At 39.5% G+C, this 26,776-nt stretch overlaps 1 protein-coding gene across 1 annotated transcript; it reads left to right on the forward strand.

Moving 5' to 3' along the window:
* Nucleotides 1-2,665: 2,665 nt before the first annotated feature.
* ART4 (ADP-ribosyltransferase 4 (inactive) (Dombrock blood group)) lies at nucleotides 2,666-15,284 on the forward strand (the record flags this gene model as incomplete). The annotated part of the gene is made up of 3 exons (XM_059185982.1): nucleotides 2,666-2,905; nucleotides 5,875-6,583; nucleotides 14,567-15,284. Coding segments are annotated over 3 exons (1,041 nt in total), but the record flags the coding sequence as incomplete, so codon positions are not given.
* Nucleotides 15,285-26,776: the final 11,492 nt, after the last annotated feature.

Consider the following 26,776-nt stretch of genomic DNA (forward strand, 5'->3'; position numbering starts at 1 on the left):
TCTAGAAGTGGCAGTCGCATAAGGAAAATTAGCAAAACTCTGCAAACAGTAGGAGTAAAATGACACTTTAGAGTTTTTGGAGGCAGGGGGCCAACAGGGTGAGAGGAAAGAATCTATGATCACGGACAGTCTAGTTAACCTCACACGGCCTCAGGAAATGCTCTTGTGACAGGGAAGTTAGATTATCCCCTTCTCACAGTTGTCTTGTGGGTTGAGATAAGACCTATACTAAAGGGTCTTGAAGCACAGTACACTCCCAATAAGAGGGAACTATTATTTACTTTTGACAGATCTGTAAGGTAGAAAATGGAGACTCAGCACTGTTTACTTATTTTCTTTAATTAACTCAGCCAGCGAGCTGTAGGACTAAGCCCATAATTCAAGTTTTCAGACGCTAGAGCTCTTCCTCACACCTCGATCTCCCAAATGGATAGCTGATAATGAGGAATCTTGAGAATTTTAAAAGTATTAAAAGGATATTTCATACACCACCTGTGTTTTCCATTAAATTTAAAAATATGCATTTCAATGATCTCTGGTCCTATCTCCAGAATTAGGTCTTAAAGTTGCAGGAAGAGAAGTGCACAAAGATACTAAGTTCAGGGGCGCCTGGGTGGCTCAGGCAGTTAGGCATCTGCCTTCGGCTCAGGTCATGATCCCAGGGTCCTGGGATCAAGTACCGAGTCCGGCATCCGCCTCCCTGCTCATCAGGGAGCCTGCTTCTTCCTCTCCCTCTGCCCTTCCCCCTGCTTGTACTCTCTCTCTCTCAAATAAATAAATAAAATCTTTTTTTTTTAAGATTTTTGTCCACGAATCATTACAACAGTACAAAGTTGAAATCAAGCTAAGTATATTTATTCGACACACCTTTGTACAAATAATGATAATTGTTCTTATTTATTTATTTCATTTACTTCTTGGTACAAGATGCTGTTTTAAGAATGAGGAACAGATCAAAGCATCCAATGAGGTAGATGCTATTATGTTCTATTCACTGATCATCTGCTTCTGAGAGAGCTCCATGGAACCACTCCACATTTCACTGCACGGTAGCCCCTCAGGTGGACCATTATTCAACAGTGAAAAAAAAAATCATGTTTTCGGTAATTATTAAATTATATGGAGATGTGTTTACATTAAAAACGTTAAGAGAAAAAACAGTATGAAAAATTGCATACTATTTCAGTCCTAAATGTGTGTGTGTATGCAGGTGTGTGCATGTAGGTGCATGTGTGTGTGTGTGTAGCACCAAAATCTAAATCTAAATAGTATCTTTTTCCAGCGGATAGGTTATGGATAATTTTGTGTCCTCTTTAATACTTGTCTGAATATACTGAACTTTTTTTTTAAGATTTTTATTTATTTATTTGACAGAGATCTCAAGTAGGCAGAGAGCCAGGCGGAGAGAGAGAGGAGGAAACAGGCTCCCCGCGGAGCAGAGCTGATGCGGGGCTCCATCCCAGGACCCCTGGGATCATGACCTGAGCCGAAGGCAGAGGCTTAACCCACTGAGCCACCCAGGTACCCCTGAATATTCTGAACTTTTGTAATGAGACAGAACTGCCACAATTGTTAGATGAAAAACTATCTTTAGAGTGCTAAAAATGCCAGAATTTCTAAGAACGGGATTTTGTTTCTCTTCACAGTTAAATACTGAATCGGGAAGTATAGCTGGGAAAGATTTGCAAGAAAAACAATTACCCCAGCGACTGGAGATAGAGGCAGGATGTTCAAATGAAAGGGAATTGCCTGAGAGAGGGTGTTTAAATTTTTTATTATTTTTTTATTTGACAGATGGAGATCACAAGCAGACAGAGAGAGAGAGGGAAGCAGGCTCCCGGCTGAGCAGAGAGCCTGATGTGGGGCTCGATCCCAGGACCCTGGAATCATGACCTGAGCCGAAGGCAGAGGCTTTAACCCACTGAGCCACCCAGGTGCCCCGAGAGAGGGTGTTTAAAGAGCACATGTGAGGCATTAACTTGGCATGCAGGACCCTACTTTTGATCGGTGTCAGCTGTTCCAAGGCTGTCTTCTGACAGTAGTCATTAGGATTCACTATAGACTGAACTAGTGTGGACAGGGCTCTGATGCCTTCCAAAGAGAAAATAGGGAAGAGCTGTGACCCCAACAGTTATAATTTCTGGGATGGAGACTTTCAAAGTAACAGTGGAAAGCAGCAACAAGAGCCTTCTTTCTGACAGTAATCCTCAAAGGTGTGCTGCTTCCTATCAGCCCCTTCTGGGCAGGGCCTATCAGCAGCACCAAATGAGCATGACATAGGCCCACTTTGAGGTGGCATCTCCCAAGCAACCTGCGTGAGCCAATCAAATCACTCGCAATGGAAACCTGCAGCTGCAGATAATGTCACTTGGCCCCAAACACTGTACAGCATGTGCCTTTCCTGTCTTCCTGAGAAAGTTAGGGTTGAACTGCTGAGCCTGACCCTTAACAGGCCTTTGGAATTCCCCCCTACACAGACCAGATAAGGGATTTTTTTTTTTTTTTTAATAGGAAACTAACAAGTTCGCTCTTACAATCCCTTATTTGGTGCAGCGATCTGGCTATTTCACAGAGATTTCAGCTCTGCAAATAAACTGGAGACCATAGCTTCCCTCGGAGAAGCTGCTGGTTAGAGGTAGTCAACAGAAATCTCCACAAGACATGAACAAGGAAAGGTCTTGCTGAGACTCACCCAAAGGAAATCCCGGAGGAGAATGCTGAGCCCTTATTTCACAATGAAGCAGCAAGAGCGGGAAGGATTTGTAACACAAATGAATATCGACCATTGACCAACAGAGGCAGAAGGATTCTCCCAACTACTACCGCAGACCCCACAATGAGACTCTGGCTCCTTCATCTCCTACTGCTGTTCTCTGGCCTGCAGACCCCCACCTGGAGTTCTGAGGTAGGGCGCAATTGAGGAGGTGATTTCTTTATGGTCCGAGCTTCACTGGGGCGCGTTCCTGGTGACAATCTTTAAGTGACCTTTGGTCACTTGGGATCTAATTTCATTCAGACATTTTTAAAAAGATTTTTTATTTTATTTATGGGACAGAGTTGGGGGGGACATAAGCAGGGGGAGTGGGAGAGGGAGAAGCAGGCTCTCCACTGAGCAGGGAGCCCAATGCAGGACTGGATCCCAGGACCCTGGGATCATGACCTGAGCAGGAAGTAGACACTTAACCAGCTGAACAACGGAGGCACCCCTCATTCAGACTTTTTAACCAATAATGCTACTGAAGGTGTTGAAAGCAATTCTTAAAGATTGTGGAATGCTTTAGAGTTTATAAATTTGGCATTAATGGAAGCTAGAGGCATAATGTGATTTTCTTGATTCTCCATAAAATTTAAGTAAAACATTGCTTCTGTAGGACAAATGATATAAAATAAAGTCTATTTGGCTTTCGACTGTTTCATAGGGATCAACTCAAAAGAAGTATTATAATTTAAAGTTCTATATAATAAAAAGTAACCTAATGTTAAGAGATAACAGAGTACATATTTGAGATGTAGTGATATATTAAAATGTTTAGAGCTCACAGGATGTAACAGAACATGATATGGTTGACTTTGTTTTGTTTTGGCTTAAATAGATTCTGTAGGCCTATTTGTAAACCTTCTGTAAAGAGTTATTGGTAAAAATCATGTAAGCGGTCTTAAAAATCTGCTCCATTTTACACACACCTAGATGTCTTCTCATCATAAGTAATAGTAAAACACCAAATGGTGTGGTTTTGAGCTTCAGCTGCAACATCTTTGATGTTGACTAGATGGGATCTTATTTCTTAATATAAGGAGTGCTATTTATTACAAATGCATTGTTTCTTTGCTAAGAAGAAAACATCTTGGAATTTGGATAGTTGAAAATATGGCTCTTAAAAAATAGACTGATGATACTTAATGAACTTGTATTTAAATCTCTAACCTCAGTTTAATATGGACTAGATATTCGTCCATTGAAGGGCATCTTGGTTCCTTCCATAGTTTGGCAACTGTAGCCATTGCTACTATGAACATTGGGACACAGAAGGCCCTTCTTTTCACTATGTCTGTATCTTTAGGGTAAATACCCAGTAGTGCAATTGCAGGGTCATAGGGAAGCTCTATTTTTAATTTCTTAAGGAATCTCCACACTGTTTTTCAAAGTGGCTGTGTTCCAACATTGTAACCATTACCACTAACAGTATAAGAGGATCCCCTTTCTCCACATCCTCTCCAACACATGTTGTTTACTGTCTTGTTAATTTTGGCCATTCTAACTGGTGTAAGGTGATATCTCAATGTGGTTTTGATTTGAATCTCCCTGATGGCTAGTGATGATGAACATTTTTTCATGTGTCTATTAGCCATTTCTATGCCTTCTTTGAGAAGTGTCTGTTCATGTCTTCTGCCCACTTTTTGACATGATTATCTGTTTTGTGTATGTTGAGTTTGAGGAGTTATTTATAGATCTTGAATATCAGCTCTTTGTCTGTATTGTCATTTGTGAATATCTTCTCCCATTCCGTGGTCCATATATACTATGCAGTATTATGCCCCCATCAGAAAGGATGAATACCCAACTTTTGTATCAGCATGGACGGAAGTGGAAGAGAGTATGCTGAGTGAAATAAGTCAAGCAGAGAGAGTCAATTATCATATGGTTTCACTTATTTGTGAAGCATAACAAATAGCATGGAGTACAAGGGGAGTTAGAGAAGAGAAGGGAGTTGGGGGAAATTGGAAGGGGGGACGAACCATGAGAGACTGTGGAATCTGAGGAACTAACTGAGGGTTTTGGGAGGGAGGAGGGTGGGAGGATGGATGAGCCTGGTGGTGGGTATTGTGGAGGGCACGTATTGCGTGAGCACTGGGTGTGGTGCATAAACAATGAATTCTGGAAAACTGAAAGAAATTTTAAAAATAAATTAAAATTTTAAAAATATGGACTAGATATTAATAAATAACATTCAATTGACTACCCATGGGAAATTGTCTCTTTCTCATTCCTGGTTTCTAGGAGGAGGGACTGTCCTAGGCACAGTCCTGAGCACTGTACCACTCCCCTGGTGGTGGGCAATTTTAGTTGATTGGTAACATCAGGAATAATAACTAGGCATTCTGAGTTTGACTCTGCTCTTCCTCCCCCTGGGAGTTAGCCTTACAGAAAAGGGCATGAGCTCTGTGTTTCTCTATGACAAGAGTCTTATCTTTGTGCTGGCCACAATCCAACACTGTCTGCAGCTCAGTGGGCAAGTCGCCTTGTTCTGTGGTATAGTCTTAACAAGTCTACTTGCCATCAAACCTAAAGATGTGTGCCCCAACAATTCAGCAATGAAGGTGATATTTTAACCTTCATACATGCTCTGTTTTCCTCAATTTTTAAATCAGATCCTGGTCAAAAGAGAAGGCTGTTATTTACTGGGGACCCTTTGGGAGAACCCAACATTACTCATCACTGAAGTTTTTTCTTAGGTGAAGTTCAAAGACTTAATACGGGTTTTAGGTATTCATAAAAGAGATATTTATTAACACCTATGACAGAAAGTGAAGGGCTTTAACAGGAGAAACAGAAAGTATACATAAACTTTAAGATTATAATTTTTTTTCTTCAAAGTACTATGCAAAAATACTGGTTTTGGTTATACAAGAAGGGTCACTTCCTCCCTGGGGAGGTGAGTCTTTTGAACTTCTAGTAATATTTATCAAACCAAATTCAATCTCTGGCACAGATCACTGATGCAGGATATACTAGGGCAGGGTAATGATTATGAGTGAAACTTATTCTAGCAAATACATTTTGAGAAGACGTGGCTTTATGGAGGATAGCAAGTCAACCAGAACATCCACCACCTGATTTGAAAAGTTAAACTCGAGATTTTTCTTTTTTTATAGGTTGCAGTTAACATCGACTTTGACTTGGCACCAGATTCCTTTGATGATCAGTACCAAGGCTGTAGCCCACAGGTCATGGAGAAGCTACGCCAAGGGGATTATTTCACAAAAGAAATAGAAGCACATAGAGATTACCACGGGGTCTGGAAGAAAGCCCACTTAACCTGGTTGAACAGAGCCAAAGATATCCCCAAGAACATGAATATTACACATGTTCTGGCCATCTTGGTTTATACATCAAACAACAGTGTCCACACAAGCTTCACCAGAGCCATGGCCAATGCTGGGAGGTCTCCACAGCATTATGAACATTCATTCCATTTCAAGTACCTACACTACTACCTGACCTCAGCGATCCAGCTGCTAAGGAAAGAAATGGTCATGAAGAATGACTCTCTGTGTTTTGAGGTGTATCATAAGATGAAGGGTATTAATTTGGAAGCCTACAGTGGTGCCACCATCCGATTTGGCCAATTCCTCTCCACCTCTCTCCTAAAAGAAGAGGCACAGAAGTTTGGGAACCAAACTCTATTTACCATATTTACCTGCCTGGGTGCACCTATACCAGAAGACTCTCGCAAGAAGGAGGTCCTGGTCCCTCCCTATGAGTTGTTCAAAGTTGTAAATATGAGCCATCATCCAAGGGGAAATTGGTTGCAGTTACGATCCGCTGGGAACATGAGCACATACAACTGTCAGCTGCTAAAAGGTATTATATTATCCATCTAAACGGAATCTATTCTTTTTTTTTTTTTTAACTTTAAGATTTTATTTTTATTTATTTGACAGAGAGAAATCACAAGTAGGCAGAGAGAGAGAGAGAGGGAAGCAGGCTCCCTGCTGAGCAGAGAGCCCGATGCGGGACTTGATCCCAGGACCCTGAGGTCATGACCTGAGCCGAAGGCAGTGGCTTAACCCACTGAGCCACCCAGGTGCCCCATAAATGGAATCTATTCTTATCAGGATCACAGACAACTATTCTTTTTAAAAAGTTATTTTTCTGAGTAGGGCTTATTGGGGACCAGGCCAAAAATATGGAAATTGGCCTTCAGGAATGGTGGAACTGACAGATTAGAGAAGACTTGCCTTATTCCTGGTTTCCCTCCCCTTCTTTCTCCTCAACTACTTCTGGAAAAAATGTGTTTCTTCAGTGCTAATATGTGGGGCATTCTAGACACAGAGAGTAAACCTCTACTGGAAAAGATAGCACATAAAATATAGCATTTTTACCTTCACCCTCAAACTCTCTTTTGCTTTTTGCTTTGTTTTGTTTTTGTCATGGTCATTACAGGAAAAGGGAGTGCTGTGAGTAAAGCAGGGGGTATGACTTAGTCACTTACTCTTATCTCTTACCCATCTTCTATGTTCCAGGAACTGGGATGGGAGGCATCATGTGATATGAGATGAATAAAGCAAAATCACTATCCCAGGAGGAGTTTTAGTCTAATAAGAAATGGAAATATGAGCAAATGTCCACACTTGAAAGCACTAAGCAATACACCAGACGTTCAAGGAATGGATGTGGCTTCTCAGTGTAGGAAGCTACTCATTCTTTCTGTGAGAAAGTCTTCACCATCAAGGACCCCATGGGACTTGAAGTAGGAATGGGGGTTTTCAGTGAAAGAAGAGAGGAAAAGTCATTTCAAGCAGAAAAGAGCATATGCTGAATGACAGAGCTTTCAATCAGCCAGTGTCTTTAGGGAATCTCCACAATTCTGGATGGCTAGAATGTAGGAGGTACAGGACACGGGAGGAGCATGGGAGTCAAAAAGGAATACGGGATGGGTTGGGGTGGAGAGACTTCTGATGGGCCAGATGGTTAAAACTCTTGTATTCTATGCTAAGGACTTTCAAACTTCATGCTATAGGTAATGAGAAGCCACTGGAAAATTTTAAGGAGTGGAACAGCAGTTAGATCAGTATTTTAGCAAGGGCTCTAATGATATGGTGGAAAATGAACTGAAACAGGAGAAACTGAAGATACCACAGAACAACAACAACAAAAATATATTGCTAAGATCTTTTGTAGAAAAATAGGTAGCCAACTCCACTCTGTCCCTGTATGTTACCAGCCACAGTCTCTGCACAAAATGGTAGTTCTGTGGCAAGTGCTATGCCCTGTTTGATTCAGAAAGAAGATCGTCCTTATCCACACGTACATTTCTTCACACTCACACTTGACTGCAGTGTCTACCTTCAGAATATCCCTGACTCTTTCTCGAGTCTGTCATTATTGCTATTGTTAGTAATTCAGGCTATCAGCATTGCTCAGCATTTTGGGGCTGCAGTGTTACAGTGATCCTGAAATTGGCTTCCATGCTGAGGTCTTGGGCCTGCTTACTCAGGCCTATCTGCAAACCCAGACCAGGAGAGAGGTGACTTATCAATACTTTTATCTCTTGCCTATCCTTAGAAGTGTGGCAGGCAACAATAAGGGTGGAATGAATATCTGTTCCACAGAACCAAGAGATTAGTATTTGCAGAAGAGAAAGAAAAACTAGAGTATGAAGCAGTGAGATTTTGATACCAAACAAGAACATGCGTAATCAGTTTCCAGGGTCCTTTAGAACTATACTGTTGCTTCATCCTCATAGAATGAAGCTGAGACAGAAAAATTTTTGTACTAGGTTGATAAGCACAGTATTAAGTAATATTAAGTAAAAAGTTGTAGTACATTTACATCAAAGGGTAGGAAACTGAGAAAAAGGAATATAAAATAGAAACTATTACCCATACTCCCAACTCTGTAAGTCTCAAAGGAAACTATTTCAAGGTTCTTCCCACCAAATTAACGATCTTTGCTTGCCTGTCAGAAAGCTACTCAAACACAACTGGGAGTTGAGGCTTAACTCGAGTAGCCATGCACACTGCTAGACTCTGGAAGCTTGGCTGGTCTTGACTGGGTATTTGAAATCACAAATCATACTTAAGGGAGTCAGTAAACTCATATTGCTCTGTAAGTTCTTTATGGGCAGTCCTGTGACAACATAGTATTTAAGAGTCTGGCATTAATCCAGGCAGTTTGACTCCAGATCTACTCTGTCTCGATTCCTATCCAACTTGTACCATTTTTCAGCTGTGTCCTCAGTCCAGTTGTTTAAACTTCCTATGTTCTTCTACTATGTAAGGAGCATCATAATAGAGCCCCACAGGGTTTTTGTGAAAATAAAACAAAATACAAAAATATTTCTACATGATCTAGCATGTAATAAAGGGTAAATAAGTGTTAACCACTATCAACATCAGTCTCCTGGCACATAGAAATGTTCAATCTACATTTGTTGAAAAAAAAAAAATCTGTATTTGTTGAACAGCAAAAGATAAAGCATTCTCTTTCAATGCTTCTAAGTGGTCTTGTCTTTGGGTCAGATGACCAGATAACTCAATTGACTAAAGACAATTTCAATATTTGCTAGAAAGAGAAAGTATTCTAGAAAGCTCAACCCTTAGTCAAATATAGAGAACTATAGCCATGATGTAACTGATCTGGAATGTGGTCATTTGCAATGTGAGTTACTACATCTAAATTCTTCCTGGAAATTCACCACTGTGCAGTCTTGGGAAGAGATTGTAAATGGCAGAAGAAAATGACCCCTGGTCGTAGAAGGTGATATTTTGGTCAGAGACATCACGTGGTAGGCCAAGAGCTGGAGCTGGAGTGTCTTCCCAGCCGGCACAACCACAAAACTATTTGGGAGATTGAAAGAGGGAGAGGAAGCAGCTCGAGGTGTCGGGATGCTGCTCTTCCTTTGACTTCATTGGCTCTGGCTGAAAGTTGCAGAGAAGGCTGCTCCATTCTCCGGTTCTGCCTTCCCTAAACCTCACATGGAAGCCCACTAGGGAAGCCTCAAGGCTGCCATTGGCTGGTTGTTAGCACAGACACTTTAGTTGAGGATAAAAAGACTATATTATCTCGAGATATAGATCCACCTATCTCTATGGATTACCAAAAAAAAAAAAGTTTGATTAACCTCATGATGCTTTCAGCTATTTGCTGCAATGGTGTCTGTTTTCTCAAAAAGTAAGCAGTTTCTGAAACTTTCCTTAAGACATTTCTGTTAACTGACAAATAACAACTTTACTTATCCCAACATCGTGGAGCAGTATTGGGTTGATTCATATATGAACAATGGGAGGAGGGAAGTGCTGTACTTTTCTTTTCTGGGAGTCCTTCGCTGGGAGGGAGGAAGATCAGTGGACCCTCCCCAGACCTGCTTTTCTAGCTAACTGCTATTGTCTGCCATCAACCTCCCAGTCGGGATTCCCAGAAGGTATTCTGGAGGACTGATATCCAATTCCTCATGAAACTGGTATCCTCTCAAGAGACTCTTTCTTATGCCTTCAGTTTTTTTCCCAAGCAGAAGCCCCAAGCTATTCTACATATAAAAAGTCCCTCTGAGCCAATGACTTGTTTCCTCTCTTGTTCCCTCTTAATCTGACAGATATCATATTTGAAAGACAATACTAACACTTTTAAAATTGGTCAGCCAAGACACCAGAACTCTCCCAATGAAAAGACAATAGAATAAAAAAAAAAAAAGACAATAGAGAGTATAGCTTCCCCAGACCTTAGATTTATTTCGAAATTGGTTCTGTTAACTTGAACCTACAGTTCTCAATTTTAAAGAGTATTCATAAATCTGTTGCCTTCAGAGTAAATAGGTCAAATTGGTAGCATAATATATTTAAGCAAGGGCATTTGCAAAGGAAAAATTGTTTAAGACATTCTACACTAACAGCCCTCCCTTCTAATTCTTCTCTCACCCCTCTTGTGACCTATACTGGTTACCATAGAAACAGATATTTTCATGCCCATTGAAAGACTCAAAATATGTTAGTTATTTGTCCGTAAATGTTGCTTTGTTCAGGAAAATAATCCGTGCCAAAAATCTGTAAACACACAAATACATACTCTGTTCTGTATCATTGGATTCACAAAGAAGGATTTATTTATGGAAATGTTTCACATAATCAAAATTCTTAAGAATTTTTCTAGAAAAAATACAGTCAGTTTTTGTAGTAAGCCTGGTTTTATATGCTAACTTTGCCAGTTACTGGCAGTGAGAATGTGGACAAAGGCTTGGTCCCTGTGTGTCTCCATTTCTTTATAGGTAATATAGGGGGAAATGTAATGAAACCTTCCCTATAGGATTCTGGCAAGTGCGAAGTGACTTAAGCATGTAAAAGCTCTTAGATCAGATTCTGACATTAGTAAGTACTCAAAACTTGCTGCTACTATTACTGTTACATATTATTTATTTTATTTACTTCCTGTTTCCTGTTTTCTCTTGCCCTAGGCTTTATCTCAACTTAGTGTTCCCTAGTTGTAGCAGCACATTAACCTTGAAGTAGAGTGTCTGTCTCTGCTGAATGGATGAAAGAATGAGTAATTGAGAGGTAGCTCAGGCTGTTAAGCGTCTGCTTTCTGCTCAGGTCATGATCCCAGGGTCCTGGGATTGAGTCCCGCACTGGGCTCCCTGCTCAGCAAGGAGGCTGCTTCTCCCTCTTCTCCCTGCTCAAGCTCTCTCTCGCTATCTCTGTCACTGTCTCTGTCTCTCTCTTTCTCAAACAAATAAAATCTTAAAGAGAAAAGGAAAGAATGAATAATTGAATGAATCTAGGAACCACACAGCATGGTAGAAAAAAGAGAATAAACTTTGGAGTCAGGAAGCACTGGACACATATGTTAGTAGCTATGTGGCCTTGTGTGAATAACAACCTATGAGCCTGTTTCTTCATTTATAAAATGGGGCAAAGGGGAGCATTGTGGCAGTACTTGGCATCCACCCTCTCAAACACAATTGAAAAACTCTAGGAAAGTACTTAGCACATGGAAGTGGGATAAGAGTTCAGTGGCACAAATGTGTGTTTCAGTGATATTGACAGTGAAGAAAAAAACAAAGGAAGAGACAGAAGAAACAATGTTTATCAGTGTCTGAGTGCCAACTATTTCCTAGATAACTCTCTAAAAGTAATACTCATTAATCTCCACATTTTGACAGAAAAAGGCTGTAGATAACATTTGCCTCCAAATATCAGATTAAATAGGTATACTGTATGTCAGTTTTAGTTTTTTTCTGCTTTTTTCAAGGGATTGAGTGTTTCTTTCTGAACAATCTGATATTTCACAGATTCAGAGTTCAGGAAATACAATCTATATTATGTATTTCTCCCTAAACTATATACCATAAGGCCAGATTGATCAGATTAAATTATAATCCACAAAAATATTATACTTACATAACAAATCTCATTCACAGAAGGTTTTCACACACACTATCTGTTTAATTCTTATATCCATGCTGTGCATTGGTTACTGACCCAACTATACTGGTGGGAATACTGAGGTTGAGAGAGGTTACGTGGTTTGTATGAGATTATTCAGTTTATAAATGACAAAAGTAAGACCTTTTCCCATGTTTTATGACAAAAAGCCCAGGACAATGTTCTCTATAGACTGCTTTCAGGAGATTTATTTGTCCGTTCAAAAATATTGTTAGGAACCTACTATTCGTCTCAGTCCTCTGTGACTGTAACTGCATTATAACTCACTTCATACACACATAAACATACAAGTACACACATATGTATAACAAGACAATCATTCACAGTACACATGTCATTTAACTCTAGGGTTTTTTATTCTAACGCTTTTTATCACATTATTGGAATGAAGGTCATAATAAAACATTAATGCATCACAACCTCCAATTTGAAAAATACTCTACTAGATACAGAGGGGGAAAAAAGCATTGAATAGATAGTCTAGAAGAAAAGCAAAAACAAATGCAAAAGTAAATTTAATGTGAGTTATCCTTAAATAAAAGATTTCATAGACATTTAATTCACAAATGTTTTTCATTTATTCCCCTAAAGAAAGATATTGTCTGTGTAAAAATAATGATAATAATAGTGTGAGGTAGAAATGTTAATGACTGTAAGAAAGAGAAAAAGTAACAAGAGAGGAAAGAAAAGTTACATTAACCTGAGAAAATAAAATTAAAGTAAGCTTTTTTAATATCCTAGTTATGAGAAAGGGGGCTGAAGAGGTGGTTTTGAAGAACGAATATGACTACAAAATAGTAATATCTGTATGTTTGTCCTTATTTGAGCATCAGTCATTATAGTAGCCATGAAGCAAAGTAAAGGAGAATGGTAGTGACCCTAGAATTTGCAACAGTCTTGAGATGAGATGCTCTCGTTTTACAGATGAGAAAGCTCAGGTCCAGTGAAAGTACCTAACATAAAGGTCATCTAGGGACAAAGCTTCAACACTTCCAGCTAATCACTTCCAGTAACCATAATTTCTACCCACTACATTGTTTCACTGTCAGTCAATATTCTCTGATAACTCTTCAGTAAAATCATATTCCATTAAAAAGTGAGAAAGAACAGAGTCAGAGGTCCTTGTGATCTCAGCCTCAGTGAAGAGAAAACAAAACAAAAACTTTGGGAATTACTGTAGTGAATGAGCTGCTCAAGTCATATTAATGGTCTCAAGGTCCCTGTGAGAATTCAGATAATAAACTAGACTAAAATTTAAAATAATAAATTTTAACAGGAACTTTAACAGAAGTTTAGAAACATTATGCATTATTACTTTTCCTTGTCTACTGTTAATGGTAAAAATGGATTTTTAAAATTGTATTTACAGAATTCCAAGAAATTCCAGGAAACTCTAAGGATTTTATGCATTATTATGTGAAAGTAATGGGAAAATATTTCTCCATCATGTGGTCACTCTATCAAGCAATATGTTCAAATATTGAGGCAATCACAGAGTTAAAAGTCTTCCTGAACCCAAGTATCTTTTCTACCTTAAACAGTCAGTGAAGACTAGTTGAAAAGGAAATCCCTCTCTTTAGAACATTTTGTGGTATATGGAGAAATGATACTGTAGCTAAAAAGATAGAGTTAAGCCAGACTGCCTGAGCTGGAATGCTGCCTTCAGTGCACACTAGATGTGCGCTTAGTGGTAAGTTTCTCCACATGTCTGTGTCACTGTTTGATGACACTGACAATGAGAATAATGAGAATAAATACCTCGTACATTTCCTGTGAAGATTAAATGAGCTAATTGATAAGAAGTGCTTAAAACAGACCACAGCACAGAGTAAGTTGCTAATCAATGTCAGCTTTCATAACGGTGATGAAGGTGATGATAATTAAAATGGTGATGGTGCCACTGGGGACAATAAAGATGGAAAATCATGAGCTCTCACACACCAACTAGCCGGGAACCTGGAGTAAATCTCTGAACTCCTTGGTGCTGTTCCATCTGCAAAATGAGCAAGCTGAATTCTGCTGGTTAGAAAAAATTTTAAGGACGCCTGGGTGGCTCAGTGGGTTAAGCCGCTGCCTTCAGCTCAGGTCATGCATGATCTCAGGGTCCTGGGATCGAGTCCCACATCAGGTTCTCTGCTCAGCAGGGAACCTGCTTCCTCCTCTCTCCTTGCCTGCCTCTCTGCCTACTTGTGATCTCTGTCAAATAAATAAATAAAAATCTTTAAAAAAAAAAAAAAAGAAAAAAGAAAAAATTTTAAGAGGATACTTTTATAAAGTAGCGAACTTCAAATATTTTTATTAGGAATTTTCTAAGTTTAAAAAAAAGTGAATCAAAGGAGAAATGAGGTTGCTTTTTAAAAAAATAAACTCTACTCCTTAAAAGTTCTCTTTGTGTTCATTTTTACAGGTTCCAGCAAAAAGTACAACCCCGCTCCTGTGGTTATTGCTTCTCTCTCCTTTTTGACCAGTGTCGTCACCTCTTCCAAAAGTGGAGTGTAAAGGAAACTTGGGGTTTTGCTTTCTCTGTGCCTTTCTGCTTGATGCCAGTCAGGGCATCCTGAATACCCTCGGGGAATCACTCTGCCCAGTTATCAACTGATGTAACACTCGCTCAGCTCACTGCCTGAGAGCAGACCTGGAACTCAGTGTATTTCTTCTCCATGGATAGAGAGATTCATCAGGAATAGAAAAGGACCCAGTCAGAACTAGTGAGATACGGTCATGGTAATTTTTTGGAATTGGGTTTGGGAGTGGGATGGGAGCCTTTTAACTGAGTGGAGATGGATGAAAGCAGAATGAGTATGAGCCCACAGCTGCTAGCCACTCTCTTGCCACCAGGAGGGGAGACTCTATCTCCTTGAGAATGGAGCAAACACAATGAAGGAAGAACTGAAAAATGGAAGGAAAAAAAAAAAAAGAGTTCTGGGGCACCTCGGTGGCTCAATCTTTAAGCATCTGCCTTCAGCTAAGGTCATGATCCCAGGGTCCTGGAATCAAACCCCACATGGGGATCCCTGCTCAGCAGGAAGTCTGCTTCTCCCTCTCACTTTGCTTCTGTTACCTCTCTCAATGTGTCTCTCTCTGCCAAATAAATAAATAAAATCTTTTTTTTAATAAACATATAATGTATTTTTATCCCCAGGGATACAGGTCTGTGAATCGCCAGGTTTACACACTTCACAGCACTCACCATAGCACATACCCTCCCCAATGTCCATAACCCCACCCCCCCTCTCCCAAATCCCCTCCCCCCAGCAACCCTCAGTTTGTTTTGTAAGATTAAGAGTCACTTATGGTTTGTCTCCCTCCTGATCCCATCTTGTTTCATTTATTCTTTTCCTGCCCCTCAAACTCCCATGTTGCATCTCCACTTCCTTATATCAGGGATATCATATGATAGTGGTCTTTCTCTGATTGACTTATTTCACTAAGCATGATATGCTCTAGTTCCATCCACGTCGTCGCAAATGGCAAGATTTCATTTCTTTATATGGCTGCATAGTATTCCATTGTATATATATACCACCTCTTCTTTATCCATTCATCTGTTGATGGACATCTAGGTTCTTTCCATAGATTGGCTATTGTGGACATGGCTGCTATAAACATTCGGGTGCACGTGCCCCTTCGGATCACTACGTTTGTATCTTTAGGGTAAATACCCAGTAGTGCAATTGCTGGGTCATAGGGTAGCTCTATTTTCAACTTTTTGAGGAACCTCCATGCTGTTTTCCAAAGTAGTTGCACCAGCTTGCATTCCCACCAACAGTGTAGGAGGGTTCCCCTTTCTCTGCATCCTCACCAGCATCTGTCATTTCCTGACTTGTTAATTTTAGCCATTCTGACTGGTGTGAGGTGGTATCTCATTGTGGTTTTGATTTGCATTTCCCTGATGCCGAGTGATATAGAGCACTTTTTCATGTGTCTGTTGGCCATCTGGATGTCTTCTTTGCAGAAATGTCTATTCATATCCTCTGCCCATTTCTTGATTGGATTATTTGTTCTTTGGGTGTTGAGTTTGCTAAGTTCTTTATAGATTTTGGACACTAGCCCTTTATCTGATATGTCGTTTACAAATATCTTCTCCCATTCTGTCAGTTGTCTTTTGGTTTTGTTAACTGTTTGCTTTGCTGTGCAAAAGCTTTTGATCTTTATGAAGTCCCAATAGTTCTTTTTTCCCCTTGCTTTCCTTGCCTTTGGTGATGTTCCTAGGAAGAAGTTGCTGCGGCTGAGGTCAAAGAGGTTGCTGCCTGTGTTCTCCTCAAGGATTTTGATGGATTCCTTTCTCGCATTGAGGTCCTTCATCCATTTTGAGTCTATTTTTATGTGTGGTGTAAGGAAATGGTCCAATTTCATTTTCCTCAATGTGGCTGTCCAATTTTCCCAACACCATTTGTAGAAAAGGCTGTCTTTTTTCCATTGGACATTCTTTCCTGCTTTGTCGAAGATTAGTTGACCATAGAGTTGAGGGTCTATTTCTGGGCTCTCTATTCTGTTCCATTGATTTATGTGTCTGTTTTTGTGCCAGTACCATACTGTCTTGATGATGACAGCTTTGTAATAGAGCTTGAAGTCCAGAATTGTGATGCCATCAACTTTGGCTTTCTTTTTCAATATTCCTTTGGCTATTCGAGGTCTTTTCTGGTTCCATATAAATTTTAGGATTACTTGTTCCATTTCTTTGAAAAAACTGGATGGTATTTTGTTAGGGATTGCATTAAATGTGTAGATTGCTTTAGGTAGCATAGACATTTTCACAATATTTGTTCTTCCAATCTAGGAGCATGGAACATTTTTCCATTTCTTTGTGTCCTCTTCAATTTCTTTCATGAGTACTTTATAGTTTTATGAGTATAGATTCTTTGACTCTTTGGTTAGGTTTATTCCTAGGTATCTTATGGTTTTGGGTGCAATTGTAAATGGAATTGACTCCTTTATTTCTCTTTCTTCTGTCTTCTTGTTGTTGTAGAGAAATGCAACTGATTTCTGTGCATTGATTTTATATACTGACTCTTTTTAAATTCCTGTACAAGTTCTAGCAGTTTTGGAGTGGAGTCTTTGGGGTTTTCCACATATATCATCTGCAAATAGTGATAGTTTGACTTCTTCTTTGCCAATTTGGATGTATTTAATTTCTTTTTGTTGTCTGATTGCTGAGGCTAGGACTTCTAGTACTATGTTGAATAGCAGTGGTAATAATGGACTTCTCTGCCGTGTTCCTGACCTTAGCAGAAAAGATTTCAGTTTTTCTCCATTAAGAATAATATTTGTGGTGGGTTTTTCATAGATGGCTTTGATAATATTGAGGTATGTGCCCTCTATCCCTACACTTTGAAGAGTTTTGATCAGGAAGGGATGCTTTGAAGAGTTTTGATCAGGAAGGGATGCTTTGAAGAGTTTTGATCAGGAAGGGATGCTGTACTTTGTCAAATGCTTTTTTAGATCTATTGAGAGTATCATATGGTTCTTGTTCTTTCTTTTATTAATGTATTGTATCACATTTATTGATTTGTAGATGTTGAACCAACCTTGCAGCCCTGGAATAAATCCCACTTGGTCATGGTGAATAATCCTTTTAATGTACTGTTGGATCCTATTGGCTAGTATTTTGATGAGAATTTTTGCATCTGTGTTCATCAAGGATATTGGTCTGTAAATTCTCTTTTTTGATGGGATCCTTGTCTGGTTTTGGGATCAAGGTGATGCTGGCCTCATAAAATGAGTTTGGAAGTTTTCCTTCCATTTCTATTTTTTGGAACAGTTTCAGGAGAATAGGAATTAGTTCTTCTTTAAATGTTTGGTAGAATTCCCCCAGGAAGCCATCTGGCCCTGGGCTTTTGTTTGTTTGGATATTTTTGATGACTGTTTCAATCTCCTTACTGGTTATGGGTCTGTTCAGGTTTTCTATTTCTTACTGGTTCAGTTGTGGTAGTTTATGTGTCTCTAGGAATGCATCCATTTCTTTCAGATTGTCAAATATGTTGGCATAGAGTTGCTCATTGTATGTTCTTATAATTGTTTGTATTTCTTTGGTGTTGGTTGTGATCTCTCCTCTTTCATTCATGATTTTATTTATTTGGGTCATTTTTCTTTTCTTTTTGATAATTCTGGGCAGGGGTTTATCAATCTTATTGATTTTTTCAAAGAACCAGCTCCTAGTTTCGTTGATTTGTTCTATTGGGTTTTTTTTGTTGTTGTTGTTGTTTCTATTTCATTGATTTCTGCTCTGATCTTTATGATTTCTCTTCTCCTGCGGGGTTTAGGCTTTCTTTGCTGTTCTTTCTCCAGCTCCTTTAGGTGTAGGGTTAGGTTGTGTATTTGAGACCTTTCTTGCTTCTTGAGAAAGGCTTATACCACTATATATTTTCCTCTCAGGACTGCCTTTGCTGTGTCCCACAGATTTTGAACTGTTGTGTTTTCATTATCATTTGTTTCCATGAATTTTTTCAGTTCTTTTTTAATTTCCTGGTTGACCCATTCCTTTTTTAGAAGGATGCTGTTTAGTCTCCATGTATTTGGGTTCTTTCCCAATTTCCTCTTGTGATTGAGTTCTAGCTTCAGAGTATTGTGGTCTGAAAATATGCAGGGAATGATCCCAATCTTTTGATACCAGTTGAGACCTGACTTATGACCCAGGATGTGATCTATTCTGGAGAATGTTCCATGTGCACTAGAGAAGAATGTGTAATCTGTTGCTTTGGGATGAAATGTTCTGAATATATCTGTGATGTCCATCTGGTCCAGTGTGTCATTTAAGGCCTTTATTTCCTTGTTGATCTTTTGCTTGGATGATCTGTCCATTTCAGTGAAGGAAAAAGTCCCCTACTATTATTGTATTATTTTCGATGTGTTTCTTTGATTTTGTTATTAATTGATTTATATAGTTAGCTGCTTCCATGTTATGGGCATAGATATTTAAAATTGTTAGATATTCTTGTTGGACAGACCCTTTGAGTATGATGTAGTGTCCTTCTTCATCTCTTATTATAGCCTTTAGCTTAAAATCTAATTGATCTAAGGATTGCCATCCCAGCTTTCTTCTGACGTCCATTAGCATGGTATGTTGTTTTCCACCCCCTCACTTTAAATCTGGAGGTGTCTTCAGGTCTAAAATGAGTTTCTTATAGGCAGAACATTGATGGGTTTTGTTTTTTTAAGATTTTATTTATTTATTCAACAGACAGAGATCACAAGTAGGCAGAGAGGCAGGCAGAGAGAAAGGGAGAAGCAGGCTCCCTGCCGAGCAGAGAGTCGAACGCAGGGCTGGATCCCAGGACCCTGGGATCATGACCTGAACTAAGGCAGAGGCTTTAGCCCACTGAGCCACCCAGGCGCCCCTGGGTTTTGGTTTTTTTATCCATTCCGATACCCTGTGTCTTTTGATTGGGGCATTTAGCCCATTAACACTCAGGGTAACCATTGAGAGATATGAATTTAGTGCCATTGTATTGCCTATAAGTTGACTATTACTGTATATTGTCTCTGTTCCTTTCTTATCTACTACTTTTAGGGTCTCTCTTTGCTCAGAGGACCCCATTCAATGTTTCCTGTAAAGCTGGTTTGGTGTTTGCAAATTCTTTCAGTTTTTGTTTGTCCTGGAAGCTTTTTATCTCTCCTCCTATTTTCAATGATAGCCTAGCTGGATGCAGTATTCTTGCCTGCCTGTTTTTCTCGTTTAGTGCTCTGAATATATCATGCCAGTTCTTTCTGACCTGTCAGGTCTCTGTGGACAAGTCCACTGCCAATCTAATATTTTTACCATTGTATGTTACAGACTTCTTTTCCCAGGCTGCTTTCAGGATTTTCTCTTTGTCACTAAGGCTTGTAAATTTTACTGTTAGGTGATGGGGTGTGGACCTATTCCTGTTGATTTTGAGGGGTATTCCCTGCACCGCCTAGATTTTGATCCTTGTTCCCTTTGCCATATTACGGAAATTCTCTACAATAATTCTCTCCAATATACCTTCTGCTTCCCTCTCTCTTTCTTCTTCTTCTGGAATCCCAATTATTCTAATGCTGTTTCATCTTATGGTGTCACTTATCTCTTGAACTCTCTCCTCGTAGTCCAATAGCTGTTTGTCTCTCTTTTGCTCAGCTTCTTTATTCTCTGTCATTTGGTCTTCTATATCACTAATTCTTTCTTCTGCCTCATTTATCCTAGCAGTAAGTGCTTCCATTTTTTATTGCACCTCATTAATAGCTTTTTTTATTTCAACTTGGTTAGATTTTAGTTCTTTTATTTATCCAGAAAGAGCTTTTATGTCTCCAGAGAGGTTTTCTCTAATATCTTCCATGCCTTTTTCGAGCCTGGCTAGAACCTTGAGAATCATCATTCTGAACTCTAGATCTAACATATTCCCAATGTCCATATTGATTAAGTACCTAGACTTCGGTACTTCCTCTTGTTTTGTTTTGTTTTGTTTTTTGTGGTGAGTTTTTCCACCTTGTCATTTTGTCCAGATAAGAATATATGAAGGAGCAAATAAAATACTGAAAGTGTGGCAAAGACCCCAGGAAAATGCGCTTTAACCAAATCAGAAGAGACCCCAAATTGTGGGGTGGATAAAGGGGATAAAAATAAGTTCAGGGAAAAAAAATTTTAAAAAGAAAAAAAAAAAAATATATATATATATATATATATATATATATATATATATTAGATTGGTGACTAGAACCGGGCCACCCACTTACTTTTGGGAGTATTTTGGTCTCTTAGAAAAAACTACCTCCTAAAATTTTTAAGAATGAAAAACATATATAAGAGTAAACAAGATGAAGGGATGGAATATGCCTATAAAGATGAAAAAAAAACTTTTTCAATTTCTAAAAAATGAGTTGATAAAGTAGGTTGGTTGGGAGAATAAAGAAAAAGAAAGTGTAGAGAATTTGCTCAGGTTGGAGACTGGAACAAGCCCAGAGCTAGATTTAGATTTATTTATTTATTTATTTATTTAGATTTAGATTTATTTTGATCTGTTAGAAAAAGTTGTACCCCAAAAATTTTAGAAGAAAAAACCCTATGTGTATACAAAAAATAAAGTTAGATACAATGAAGGACAAAATATGACTATAATAATGAAGGTTCAAAAAAGATTATTATTTTTTTTAATGAAAGGTATTGTTAAGATGAACTAGTTTAAAAACATTTAAAAAGGAAAGGGTAAAAGTTAAACAAAATTTAGAGAAGAAAAAAAATGAAATTAAAAAAATTTAAATTAACTGCAAGACTAAAGAATCATAAAGAGAAAGCCATGAGTTCCATGCTTTGGTTTCTCCTCTGGAATTCCTGTTTTCCTTGGTAAGTGAACTTGGTCTTGGCTGGATTTCTTGTTGATCTTCTGGGGGAGGAGCCTGCTGTAGTGATTCTCAAGTGTCTTTGCCCGAGGTGGAATTGCACTGCCCTTACCAGGGGCCAGGCTAAGTAATCTGCTTGGGTTCGCTTTCTGGAGCTTTTTTCCCTGAACACTTTCCGTAGAGTTCCAGAAGACGGGAATGAAAATGGCGGCCTCCCAGTCTCTGGCCCGGAGGAGCCAAGAGCTCGAGGTCCTACTCCTCAGTGTGCCCTCAGAGAAAAGCACTCAGTCACTCCTGTCTCCCTGGCCTTCAGCTGCGCTCCAAGCTCACCCAGCCTGTGACTGGTTCAAGGTAACCCCGAGCTGAGAGCTCACTCCTCGCTCTGTCTCTGTAGCCGGCTTCCCCGCTCTAATACCTGTGAGCTCTGGGACACTCAGACACCCCTGATCCTTCTGTGACCCTGCGGGACCTGGGGCCGTGCTGATCCCGCATGGGCCTCACCCCAGTTTAACCTCTGGAGCGATGTCCCTCACAGACTTTTAAAAGCCCTGATTTAGTGCTCCATTGTTCTGCGGCTTACTGGAGCCAGCCCCTCCCCCCACGGTCTATCTTCCGTGGCTTTGGATTCACTTCTCTGCCAGTCCTACCTTTCAGCAAGTGTTCTGTTTCTAGAATTGCTGCTTTTCTTCTCTTTGATCTCTTGTTGGATTTGTAGGTGTTTGCACTGGTTTGATAAGCTATCTAGCTGATATCCTGCTACCTGAAGTAGTCTCAGCCTGCCACTTCTCTGCCATCTTGACTCCTCCCCTAAATAAAATCTTTTAAAAAATAAGAGGAAAATAAAAGAAACAGTTCTGATGAAAGAATATGAGCCCCTGGATCCAACTATGCCTGAAACTGGAATCCTGAGTTTTTTAAAAATTACATAAATCAATAAATTATATGTTTGCATAAATAATTTGAATCAGATTTCCCATCTCAAGCAAAGAGTTTATGAATACTTATTTTTTTTATTTAACAAGCCTAAATAGGAACAAACAGAGAAGCTTGAGTTTGAAAGCACAGAACAAATTCTTCATCAAATGGAAAAGCTTTGAACCCCGGAGAAATAATTAAAGTGTAGATTTTCTTCCAAGATTTTTATCAGCATTCAAGACCAAAGCAGTGTAGACTCAGATAAGAGAAAATATGAAAACTTGAGAAATAAAAGGGTAAGTTAATAAAAGATAGTGAAATCTCATTCACTGGCTATAAGGGAGTGCTACATATGTTTCTAAAATATTACAAAAGTTAGAATTTAAATCCATATGTTAATTTATAGAAGGACTTTATAGAAAATTGGGTTTTAAGTTGTCATCAGAAATTTAGGTACATTTATTAGGAAAGCATGTGGATATATGTGGATATAAAGGAAAAAATGGGAGGGGGAATCTGATAACCAAGTAAATATCAAAGATAAATTGAGTCCCCACTATGTGACAGTAATTAAATAAAAAGAAGTATAAATCACCAAACTTCACAGCTGGGAATGTTCTCCAACTCCCCTCAGTTGCCTACAATATAAATGAGGCAATGGGAGTTGTTTTACCTGATTTCCAAAGACCCTGATACTGGGCTACAGGGGGTCGAGGGGAGGACTAGCTCTATACTTTAAATTATGGAAGTCCATAATACATGCCCCTCTGAGAGTTGGGAAAGAAACAACGAAAGTGAAGTCTGCTCATTTGACCCCAGCAGGACTTTCTAAAGGGACGGTGCCATGAGAGAAGAGACTCAGTGGGGAATTTGCTGCATATAATCACCCAGTTGAGAATTCGAGTATCTAGTATATCATTCTTTCCACAGACTTTTGAGAACAGGGCCACATGCACCTCAGACACCTAGCTTACATTGACCTCTATTCCTAATAAGGCAAGCATAAAATTTCCATAGACCCAATTTTCATGATTTATTGCCCAGGGACCTTGGTAGGTTAGTGGTTACTGAACAGAGAGTCCCATGGGCATGGCTCTGGGAAAAAGATTTGCTGTGAGTTTTTGCAAGTCAACAGAAAAGCCTCCGAACATGTTGCAAATTTTTTTTTCTTGTGCTTTATAAATGCACTTTTTGAGCTATACTGTGTACAAAACACTTTGGGGATTAAAAGTTGAATAATGGGGGCACCTGGGTGGCTCAGCGGGTTAAAGCCTCTGCCTTCAGCTCAGGTCATGATCCCAGGGTCCTGGGATCGAGCCCCACATCGGGCTCTCTGCTCAGCAGGGAGCCTGCTTCCTCCTCTCTCTCTGTCTGCCTCTCTTACTACTTGTAATCTTTATCAAATTTATTTATCAAATAAATAAATAAAATCTTTAAATAAATAAATAAATAAATAAATAAAAATAAATTTTAAAAAGTTGAGTAGTGTAAGCCAGATCATCCATGAGTTTACGATCTCTTGGGGGAAATGAAGAACAGAACACCAACAAGTGATAGAGGAAATACCAAAAGAAAGGGGAATATCAAGTCTTCTGTTCACGAGAGCTCAAAAGGGCTTCTGAGGCAAAAGAAGAAGCCAGGAAGACTTCAGGGAGGAGGCAGCATTTGGGTGAGGTCTTGGAACCTTGGGGTGGGAGCAAGGAGTGAGAGGAAGAAGACAGTCAGTGTGGGTATGTGTCAAGCGTTTAGTGCCAAAAAGGATGCAAAAAAAGTGCTGAGTTTCGAGAAAAGTGAGATCCCTCTGTCCTACGGTTGGATACAGCTTTCTATTGGAAATAAAGCTCAACAGAGGGCTTCAAATAGAAAAGGAGAGCTGAGTAGAAGAGAAACAGGGGATATAGGAATGATGGGTGTACACAAGGGTCAGGAAATAGATCTGGCAGAGTGAAACTGTAATGTGGGCAGGGGAGGAAAGAGCTACCTGATCAAGCTAAAAGGCCAGCCAAACGCATTGGATCTCCATGAGAGATCATTCTTCTGAGTAAGAAGCTAGCTGGGTGATCTTAACACATGCACCCAGCACCTGCAACACCAGAGTCCCTTATGAACTTGTTAGGAGGATGAACCCTAGGGCCTGATCCCACATCTATAAAATCAGAAACCTAGAACTTGTGTTAAGAAGCCTTCCAGGCTTTTGACTGATGGGATTATGATCCATAAAGGAATTACCAGGTTTTTAAAAAGATAATTCTTCCTCCTGCTGCTACTTTTTTTTTTTTTACATGCTCCATTTTTATTTGTCTACTTTTCCCTCTAACATGAATCTGTATTGTGTAATTATAACTTTGGTAAATTCTCAATCTTTTTCTTTCTTCTTCTTTTTCAGAGTTGATTTAGTTTTTGAACTTTTCTTTTTTCAGAGTTGATCTAGATAAGTAACTTAAAAAATCAAATGAAATTTTTATTGTGGTTACAGAGATTTCCTAAATTATTTGGTAGAGAATTGACATGATTCAAAGTTCATGAAACATTAGAGGAGACCAGTTTCAAAAACTTCATTGTAATTTCTGCTTTTTCCTTCTGGGAGATCTTTGAAGGTAAAATGGATAAATTCACCTGGGTGGTTAAAAGAGCTAGCCCTATAAAGTTGCAGAGTATTTATCTCCTGTGGTAATTTTTATTAATGCTTCTCTCCTTTTTGTGTATGTAAAAAATACTCTAGCTTCTCTTATTGTTTTATTTGCATCTTTATGATTCAGTGTTCTAATATGCCTATTTGCTCTGACTTTAAAAATAATAAACCAGTGAAAGAAATTTTCTGTGGAGCTTGATTTATTGAGAGAGACAGGATTCTTGGCCTGAGGTGTCTAATGATCTGAATCAAACTGACTTACACTTTATGAACCCAGATCTTGACTTGGCAAAATTCAATAAACCTTTATTGAATTGGATGCTTTCAGAGACGCTAACACATGCCAAACATTGGCAAGTGATAAGATGTGAAAAAAAAAAAAAAAAGAGGTATTGCAGTATTACAGGACTCCCTCCTCCCTCCCCCCTACGCTGCCCTCCTCCCCCCCCCCTTCCTTATCTTCATATAGTAAGTACCCTTGCATTTTATTTTGTTGTGCTTCTTGACAGTTCACTTTCTACTCCCCACTATTGCTTCATTCCGTTAGGTCACACTGTGCTCATGGCCTCTGGAGGAGGAATGGAACTAGATATAAGGTAGAAACTAGTGAGTTCTGCTTTTCAAAACCAGAAGGAAGGAAGAGAAAATGAGAGGAACCCAAAACAAAGAATTTGAGGGAAACACTAAATAAGAGTAATGGGTTTGAGAAGAGTGTAGCTCCCCCACCCCCAAATATGTCCATACGTCCACAGGGTGGGCAGAAGTCATTGGAGTGGACAGACCAGTGGTGCTCGGTGGTAAGATGTCTGTGAGAGGCACTGTCAGTGATGATCGGCCTCAGAGGAGCCACGAGCATCTGAAAACCACCCACCGTTACTGAAGAAACTTGGCTCATCCTAGCTGCCATTCCCATTGATGTGTGGTAAGGACCTCCCTCAAAATGCCCCCAGTCATGCCTCCAGTCTTTTTTTTTTTTTTTCATATTCTATTTATTTGTCAGAGAGAGAGAGAGAGCACAAGCAAGGGGAGAAGCAGGCTCCCCACTTAGCAAGGAGCCCAATGCCAGATTTGATCCCAGGACCCTGGAATAATTACCTGAGCCGAAGGCAGATGCTTAACCAACTGAGCCACCAGGCATCCCATGATTAGGACTTTTCTTTGCCCTTGTTCCATTCATTTCCCCGTGACTCTCCTAGCTGTCGCAATATCCTGGGACACAATCTTTTTTGTTTGTTTGTTGTAAGATTTTATTTATTTGAAAGAGAGATCACAAGCAGAGAGGGGGCAAAGGGAGAGGGAGAAGCAGGCTCCCCACTGACCAAGGAGCCCGAAGTGGAGCTCTAACCCAAGACCATGGGATCACAACATGAGCTGAAGGCAGACACTTAACCAACTAAGCCACCCAGGTGCCCCTGCTGGGACACAATCTTAAAACCAAGAGAAGGCAGGTGAGAACCTGAAACACACATAGGTTCAGAAAAAGTGAGAGCAGCACTTTCCACCTCCCATTTCTACAAGGTGTTTTTGAGGACAGGGTAGCAAATGGATACACTCAAGAACATCCTGAAAATAAGCAGTTGTTTGGAGCTGAGAGAAAATACAGAATTCATGTATTGAAACTCATCTTTTTTCCAAGCCCTCTAAGCCCTGGAAGTGGCCCAAATCCCCTTGGCCCTTACCACAGGACCCTCTCAAGGTCTTAACTGTTAGGGAGCAAGGAAGGGATTCTTCTTCTTTTTTTTTAAGATTTTATTTATTATTTATTTGACAGAGATC

Source organism: Mustela lutreola, chromosome 8 (assembly GCF_030435805.1).
Source record: "Mustela lutreola isolate mMusLut2 chromosome 8, mMusLut2.pri, whole genome shotgun sequence".
Classification (NCBI taxonomy): domain Eukaryota; kingdom Metazoa; phylum Chordata; class Mammalia; order Carnivora; family Mustelidae; genus Mustela; species Mustela lutreola.